The 9,399-nt window shown below is 39.6% G+C and overlaps 1 protein-coding gene across 7 annotated transcripts in view; it reads right to left on the reverse strand.

Annotated features, from left to right (window-relative positions):
* NFIB (nuclear factor I B) overlaps nt 1-8,634 on the reverse strand; it is a 167,179-nt gene extending 158,545 nt beyond the window's left edge. For 3 of the 7 annotated variants that reach the window (XM_027635257.1, XM_027635256.1, XM_027635255.1), the window contains exons 1-2: nt 8,301-8,633; nt 1,649-2,180 (exon numbers count right to left, since the gene is read on the reverse strand). In XM_027635257.1, the coding sequence (XP_027491058.1) occupies nt 1,649-2,180; nt 8,301-8,330 (562 nt within the window). In that variant the 5' untranslated portion in view covers nt 8,331-8,633. Of the gene's footprint in view, nt 1-1,648; nt 2,181-2,578; nt 2,679-8,300 lie in introns of those variants that run through there. The other 4 variants (XM_027635252.1, XM_027635251.1, XM_027635258.1 and 1 more) reach the window with 3 other exon arrangements.
* Nucleotides 8,635-9,399: the final 765 nt, after the last annotated feature.

The following is a 9,399-nucleotide window of genomic DNA, read 5'->3' on the forward strand; positions in this document are numbered from 1 at the left end:
TTTCACAAAAGGAGTTTAAAGGTACAAATTATTTGTAATTAAGCTATTTTGTTTAATGTTATCAAAGAAATCTTTCTTCCTATCAGATTTACCAGACTCTGCAGCTACTTAAATTTGCTGTAAAATATCTAAACATGTCTGCTGCTGTGGAGAGACAAAACCCACAAAAAATACAAGTAAGGGGGGGGGGGGGAACAACACTTCTTTTTTTTCATGACAAATAATCAAAAAAAAAAAGAACCTGATTTATATGATCACTTAAACAGCATTCCTCTTGCATTGGCAACTGCTAAAAGAGAAGTTCACTTAAAAGAAAAAGATTGTGTTTTGTATCTATTCTTTGAACGAATGAGTACACACCAAATGAAGACATGCAATTTTACTTTTTTGTTACTAACAAAATCAATTCCATTTGTTTTCCAGTTAAATCCTGCAGTTATTTATCGGGCATCAGATAACAGCCTGCCATCTGCCCTTCTGCAGGCCATTTCTGCCTACTGCCAGGCCAAGTTGTGAAATGGCCCCACCATCTGCAGATGGTCAAACTTTCCATAGTTGAGATCTCCATCTAAAAAATAAATGCTTTATTACTGCTGATCAGTCAGTAGTACAAAGACACACAGAAGATGGTATCATCACCAGAAAGAACCAAAATGATTCCTAACAGAGAAAACGCATTTCAGAGAAATGGCATCAGAGGAAAAAACCCCACCTTTATCGACTTACAGCCATTTACAACTTTAGGGAACGTGCCTATGAGTATTTTTATTGAATATGCAATATGACTAGTAGTTTTTTGCCCTGATACATGATTATCAGAAGCCCTGTTTTTATTTGCATTCTGCAGAAACTAAGTTAAAGAAGCTTTTCTATAGAGCTCCTGCAATTTTCCATATTTCAATTACTTGCCAAATTAAAGTATATGAGTGTGATTATGAAAATATACTTTACATAGAAAACTATCTCAAAATATTATGACCTGGATCTTTGTTTTAAAGCTTACATAGGTAAGATAAGCTAGTGATGTAAAATATTAATAAAAGATTAGGTAATGTATGCTGTAATTCTGATTCTATTTGGTAAATACAAGAAGTATATCTGTGCTAAAGTATTTTCAAGTTTTGTTTTATAGGCATGAGAAAGTCTACAGTTGCTCTTCCATGTGATAGCAGATTCATCAGTTTAAGGATAACTTCTTGGTTATTCGTAACTACAAAGACAATAATAAATATTGGTAGTATGTACAATTGCACATGCCTTCATCTGTTACTTACACTACTGGAGGGGTTGATTTTGGTGTTTTGGTTTTTTTAAAAGAAGACTGTTTTCTGAAGTCACAATTATGTATTTCCACTTTTTGACCAAAAAAAAAGGTAACTTCAGTGGAATGAAAGTACTGCCTTGGTATGTGTCTCTCTTGAAAGAGAACGAGGCACGTATATCAAACATGCATGTCACACAGGTCTGTAGGAATATGTGTGTGCTTAAGCATATCTGTATACATGCTGATTTACAAATGGGTATGTACCCACAGTACGTCTACAGATCACAGAATAATGTTCACTGGTAGCAGCCCACAGGGGAAATAGGGCTACTTGGAATCAGAGTTTGACATACTAACATAGAAATACGACAATCTGCTTCCTACCTTGCTCCTGCACGTAGTATGCCAAAAACAAATCAAGCTCCTTGACTGATACTGTTATGTGATGTGGCTGGACGCAAAGTGCTGGATTTGTGCAATGTGGGGATTTCATGAGACGTTCTCCATCCGTACTTTCCAAGGGGATGCCTTTGAACAGGATCACCATGACTAGATCCAGACGCCAGACTTTGTCAGCCTGTCGCAGGCAATCGATTCTCCTAATCTTGCCCTTCTGGTCAGGATTGGACAACACACAGCATGGGTGCTTCTTCCCAGTCACCGTGAGCACAAAATCCTCCCGGAACTCTTGGCGAATATCTTTGCGCAGCTTGGCCAGGAGTCTGGATGCCCACTTCTGTTTAATTTCAGGCTTTTCACTAAGTAGCTCATCCTTGACTGCTCTTTCCTCATCCTTTGACATTCGTTTCTCATGTTTTTTAAAGTACTTGCGTTTTCGAGCCTGAAGATTGAACCAAGTATAGGCAATTGCACGGACATGTGGAAGAAGTGCCTCAATGAACGGGTGAAATTCATCCTGTGGAAAGAAGTGAAGGAAAAAAATGAAGAAGAGAAAAAGAAAACTGAAAGTCAGCATCTCATAACTGAAGCAGTATCAAGAAAGGATTCTGAAAATCTTCAAGTGAAATACAAGACAAAGAGAATAAACACTTAAAAGTTACACAGATTTCTGCATAACACCTTTTATGAAATTACTACTGTTGTCAGGCAGCAGGCGAGAACTGCATAGAAAATCACATTTTCCCCATATTTCATTCTTTGAAAGAACCATTTGAAGATTTTATTTTATATGCCTCCCCTCACTTCATCCCACAATGCTGCAGAGACTAAATAATTTAAAAGCGATGCTACCAAGATGTTTTTTTTCCCTAACATTTAAATATCTGAGTGAACAACTAACATCAAGAAAAGTACCATTGCACAAAGAGGACACTATACGGTTTTAAAAAATCTGAGCAGAAATGTTCAGAATGCTGAGGCAAATGCCACAGTTCATTTCTCTTCTCTGTGGCACAGAAACACAAAGCATATACATGCTCAGTGTAATGCCACAGAGTTCCCGCTTTTGGAGCATGCTCTCAGCAAGAGACTGCTGGTGGTACAAAGAGCATGCGCCATTAAACTTGATCCATTTTCTTATCAAACGTCCAACATTCCAGCACTGAAACAGCACCATTCCAGTGGTGGTAACTAGAGAAACCAGTATACAGTAAGGGAAAGCAGGCAAAAGACAAACCAGGTCATATACAAATCCTGAACAGAAGCTTCTGTACTTTCAGCTCTTTGGGCTTCCCTCACACCATCCCCCAAACTCTGTAAAATTAGAATTTATGAAGGTGAGAAGAAAAATTACATTTATGTTCTTCCGGCAGCTCCACTGTGGGTTTTGAAGCCCCACAGAGTCAGTTAATTTGTTAACTGATCACATGAGTGTGGCAATTATTCTAAACCCCTTAAAAATCAATCTGAGGTGTACAATGAAAAATGGCAACTTGGCACAAACTTTGCATTCTTTGTGTTTCTGCATGCTGTGGCAAAGAGACATTACAAGTCCACTGCTGGTCAAATGCTGCTTTTATGAAATCCATGCAATTTATTTACAGTTTCAAAATATCCTTTTCTGTCATTTGGCTTCCCCTGTAAGTTCTTATCTTCTGCCTAGCAGCAATATGGATTGCATTAAGGAGGTAATGCATAGTTGTTGTCTACAAGTACATCCTATAGCAATTCAATTAATTTGATTTGTCTGCCTAAAGTACCATCCTACACATCTATGTTAATATCTAATTAGACCTTTCCCAAAAACTTCTTTTCCATGAACAAATCTGCTGTTTAAAACAGTGCAATCCGCTTATCAAACATTACTGTATTTTGATTTGGAAGGAAGACCTTAGGGGAGGTATCTTTCTTCCTGTGTGCAGGCATATTTAGTTTTAAATACCATGCAGATTGCTCATCATACTGAGTGGCACGGTGCAATCAAACTAAAACTGAATCTTTTTTTATGTAATTATATTCAAGAATACAATTAACAAACTACTATTTTAGTTACGCTGCTAGACAAGGAATGAATTATGTTTAATCAATAGGCTGATTAACTCCATTAGGTAAAAATGATGAAAGTATAACTAATGGTCTCAATTATAGAGTGCAGACTGCCATTGTAGAAGCTTCAGGCAAAGGATTTCATGTTTAAATCTTCAAATTTCAAACAAACTTCAAAATTTCCTGAATGGTAAAAAAACCCACTAGATCTAGTTACCTCTCTTCCCTAACTATTCTCAAATCAAACAGAAAACAACAGAAAAGTTGCAAGCAGTCTACCTATAATCATGTTCTCATCACGGGGGAAAAAAAAAAAGAAAAGGAACAAAAAAAAAGGAAAAAGGAGCAGAGAGACAATACAGGAAGATACTTCAGGACATAAACAATTGCATTACAATATGATGCTTAACAAAGACCCACAGAGGCAACAGCTAAACTGATTAGTAGTTTCCAGCACCGATTTGAACAATTTTGATACTATACTGGCATATAAAACTAGGCCGTCGAAAGAGTTAAACCACAATCTGTTCTTTGTGTGAGAAGGCAGTACTGCTCTGAGTAACCACAGCCCATGATAAGACTTCCCTATCTTCATACGCTTTCTGATGCCATGCTTTTTTTCCCCTCAGTTATAACTACTGGAGAAAGTTTATTTTTTCTTCTATGGAAGTAATCTTAATTGAAGTTTTCAAATAAAAAAAATTTTTTTTTAAAAATTAATGTAAGCATAAAGACTGTACAGTGTTAAATCCTTGCAATTCATTTTAGTCTGAATTAAACAGATTTACTACAGACTTTGAAAATTCTAACAGCTGGAGCTAAAGGTGAGGTGAAGGCAGGTGGCTGAAGAGCTTTGGGAGAAATTAATTTTTGTCTCAGTACAATGATTTCCCCTACATCTAAACAGGCTTCAGTATTTAGAACTTAAAATGGCAATAAAATAAACATGGACATATTCTACGCTACTAGAATACTGCACATCTAGTTTTAATTTCAAAGAAGAGCATCATAAACTATTTCCGAATGGCTATGCCTTGAGGTAATGCACACAGTATTCCCAATAATAACTTACAGCATTTTGCATCTATGAAAATTTTACAGGTAAGAATTCCACTGTTTAAATTCCAGTCTGTACTGGCTGAACGTTTCCTTTTCAAAGAGAGGGGAAAAAAACCCAACAAACATACACCAAAAACCCCAGCCTTTTAAAAACTGCATTCAAGCTTTTCTTTCACAGTATCACTAAGTCCTAAAGATATAAATATAGCTGAAAGAGTATGAAGGAGAAATACGGCAAGGAACATCCTGTTCTAAAGCAATTTTATCAGATATAGTCGAGCAATTCCTTGTGCACCTGGAGTCTTTTCAAATGAAACACGACTTGATGACAAGAAGTGGTGCCCATAAAAATGATCCTAAATGAAAATTTGCAATTAATCACATGCATTCTCCACTAAACCTCCTAAAAAGGCACCTACAGAATTTTATTTTTTTCCCTTAATATTCATACAGGCAATATTGAAATATTTTTTGGTTTTTATGTGGCATGTATCCATGCATCACAGTGTCTCTTGCAATAAAATGATTTATAAAGGTAAGATTTTGAAATGTCATATCAAATGGCTCAGGTGAACCATTGTGAACTGGCAATTTAAATTAAAATGGAAGTTACTATATAACATCTATGCAACTTGTAAATAAAGGAAAAAATAGCAGTCATCCAATGATGATAGATAGGCCAAGTTTTCTTTTTTGGAAAAGGTAAAGGTGATAGGTAACACATTTCTCCTATCTTCCACTTTTATAAACTTTGTATCAATTCATGGAAGTTCAAACTGAGGACTGTAGAATAAATAAGCCAGTCAGAAGTATAGAAATTTTATACAGAAATCTTCATCTACTAAATTTCCCTGCATGGATTTTCTCTGCGCCTGGTGGAACAACATATACAAGGAAAAGAAAATACAATATATTCTGACTTTCCAGACTACCATAACATAAAAATAATCCACCGCAAAAATATTACAAGAGAGCAAGCACTAAAAGGCACGCGGTAACTGCATCCTATTCAAGCCTATGCAAGACAGATAAATGCAGTTTACACTCATTCCAAAACACAGAGAGAGGCACATGGGAAAGAGAGGAAGGGAGCCCCTAAAATTAAATTGCATTTGGTAAGATTTCCTCTTCCTTGGAGTTATTTTCACCCACCAAACTTTTATTGAAAGTGTTATAGGTAACACCCAAAGTGTCAAGGTTTGTCTTAAAGCTGAACTTTGGATTTTAGACTTGTTTCTGAAAGGTGCTTCAGCGTTATCTCAGCACAAATTGAACTGTTTTCCCGAGGAGCTCAGTTCAAACAGGTGTTCTGTGTTTACTTTTACCAAAATATTTTCTTCTGAACATATACTACCACAGTCAACGTGTGTTGCAAGAGCCCTAGAGACAGAGATCACAATAGAGAGTAGTTTTGGCACCACTACTTTAATGCAGTCACAACTCAAAGTGAGATGAATCAATATTTTTCTTTAAACAAACAAAGAATGCAACATATAGATTCTCATTGCCAGTGTAATTTTAATTTTTAATTTATGTATCATTCCAAGTAGGTAGAAAAAGATTCCAAACTAAAATCAATTTGCTGCAACTGTGTTCCATGTATGTATCACTAAGCAGGAACTGTCTCTGCTTGGCACATGATAGAGCATGATTGCAAAATATTACAAAAGCCAGGAACTGCTTCCATGTATTAATGACTGTAGAAGTATGATGCTGTGTTTTCATATATACCTGAGTGCAGTATTTTAATACAGATTTGCAAAGAATGAGGAAATCTATTACATATATCAGTGAGTCCAGAAAGCAAGTATATGTGGGAAAAAAAAAAAAAAAGGCATTAGATCACGAAACAAGAAAATGAACTACCGCTGCAATAGAGGTGGTTGTGAAAATTTGTGTGTTTCAAATGTCAAAAGTGTTTCTTGAGTAGTACTCTCAGGTTTATACTCTGATGCCAAAGTCTTACTACCTATCAGTAATTTCACAGGCTGGACAGCCTACACAGAATTTTTACTAACCGCAGATTCCATGCTAAGTAATTATTTCTCTGTGTGTACCTGTAAGCATGTGCGTATCTGTTACACAAAATGCTTCTCTTTTGAAGAAGAAATATCTCAACACCACTCTTTTCCAGCTTTCCTCCACTGCAGCTCACGTTTACTTGCTGAAAATATCCATATCTAAGTCAATCACACTTAGATGCCAAACAAAATATAAACAATAAAAAATGTGTCAGCCAAAAAACTACAGGACTGTATCCAACCACTGAATAAGCCTTATCATTGTTTCCATCTTCAGTCACAATTTATGAATACTTTAGTCCTTTTGAATTACAATGCTTTGTAACGGAGAAATAACTTAAATCATATTTATTTATTCACAGTGGAACTGGTAAGTGCAACGCTGGCCGCTCTGTAGCAGCCTTGCAGGAGACGTTACTTTCGCACATTTTCTACTTCTTTAGCTATTTGTTGCACCAATGTGGAAGCAAGCAGTTATCGCTTAATCAGTTTACATCACATCCTCCTAAGACAGACTTTCACGAAAGCTGCTGAAAACTATTCCCAGGCTTTGCAGATCGGATTTACCGTCCGGTACAGGCTCCGGTGCCCCGGCGGTCGCTCGCCGTTACCGTACTCCCGGCGAGGACGCTCCCGCGGCACCCAGGGAACTTCTCAAACCTGCTCCCGAAACCCCTCAGGTTGCAAAACCCGCGTTTTGCTGCGGTGGGGACCCCTGCTCGGGCCGCGCCGCAGCTGCCCCCAGCCCTCCGCGCCCCGCACGGCACCAGCCGCCGCTTCGCCCCTCTCCCTCCCGCCGTCCCGGTGACAGCCGCCGCCCGGGAACGACAGGCGGCCGCAAGTGCGGCTGTAAAACCGGCTCGGTCTTTCCCCATGCTGAGGAGGGTGCATGCTCCTCCGCCAGCACCACAAATTTAGCTGGGAGGGGGAAAATGCCGTGTGCCCTTGTATAACCGAAGGAGAAAACACTGCACAGCCTCGTCATCCCCGCTTACATCGCCCTCATTGTTGGCAGGCTACATATTATTAATTAAGCATAAGACGGGATTACTTCGCACCGGCGAGTCGTCGTGTCTGGTCAAAAAAGCACTTTTGCTTTCAAACTCTTTCATTAGGCTCTGCGTAAACTGGCGAGCTGAAAAGAGTGCAAATCGCTTGATTCCAATCAAATCAATACTCCTCAAACCTGCTTTTTAGCGTAATTATGCTCATCTCCAGTTTGTTAACCTTTGACTTCTTATGCACCAACAATTAACAGTATTTGTCTACGGGTGTCACATTGAATGGATCTCCCCAAAACAATGCTCTGGTACAGTTTATTTTCTAATATTCCCTCCTGAGAGAGGAGTTTGGATCTGACAAGCAGTTACAATTGTGTTTTAACCCGTTACAACTACCAACAATGACTCATTAACAACTCACATACATATAAAAATTAAAAAAAAAAAAATCCCAACAAACACGTGAAAATAAATAAATTAACAAATAAAATAAATAAAACGCGTCTATACCTGAGTGAGACAGATTGGAGAATACATCATGACTTCGCTTTGAGAACACGCTGCCCGGAGAGCCCCTAAGAAAAGCCTCAAAAAGGAATAATTTCATCTATTCATTTTACAGTCATCTGAGACTCAAGGAAGATGAAATCAATCAGGACGGGGCTCTGCTCTGGATCACCACAACTTCTCAACAAACCCCAGTCCTCCTTAAATAGCCAAAGATTCAAGTTCACTCCGTGTGCTAGATTTCCCGGGGTGAAATCCAATCTACACTTTTAACCCTCTTGTAGTCGGCGGCTCAGGAGTCTTGCTTTTGCTGCTGCTGCTGCTGCTGGTTGTTTTGCAGATGAGGGGGGAAGGACTCGAGGGGGTGGGGGGGTGGGCGGGAGGATTTTTTTGTTTAGCTCTTTTTTTTTAATCCTTTTTTTTTTTTTTTTTAAGAAGTTGGTGGTGGTGCCGTAATAACACGACACTGTCACCAAGCTCTCGAAAGTTCAAGCTTACAGCCCGGAGCGGAGTAAGAAGCTCCCGGACAGTGATGGCAGGAGAAACTTCGCCGGGCCGTCGGGATCGTGCCGCGAGAGCGCGCCAGGGCGGGAGCGCGCCTCGGGCGGGCAGAGCGAGCGGCGCGGCCTGCGGGCTCCTCCGGCGGCCTCTGCTCGCCCGCCCCCGCTCGCTCTGCGGGCAGTGGTGAGGCTGCTTTCCAAACGCCCACCTTAATAAAAATGATCTCCTGAAAATTCAAACGATAAATCTCTCCCTGGCGCTCCCACCCGATTTGCTCTCGCCGTGTCCGTGTGTGTGTCCCCCCACCCCCAACCCCTCCGCCTGTCCCTCTGCAAAACTTGGAAGTTGAAAAATTCACCGGTTACACCCTCTGGACCCCGTTCCAGCTTTCTCCCCAGATGAGACTTAAGTATTTTTTTAATTAATTAATTACACAATTACCGCTTACACTCCTCCTACCCCTGCAAACACATTTCTTCTCCACCAGGTCCCCTTCCTTTGCCCTCCCTCTGCATTCATCACCACCGAACGCTGCAGAAGGAATGAGCACGTTTAGCAAACATCCCTCCCTCATTTTCCCGCTCTTCTGGTGGGAGAAAGT

This window comes from Corapipo altera, unplaced genomic scaffold (assembly GCF_003945725.1).
Source record: "Corapipo altera isolate COAL_440 unplaced genomic scaffold, ASM394572v1 61411, whole genome shotgun sequence".
Classification (NCBI taxonomy): domain Eukaryota; kingdom Metazoa; phylum Chordata; class Aves; order Passeriformes; family Pipridae; genus Corapipo; species Corapipo altera.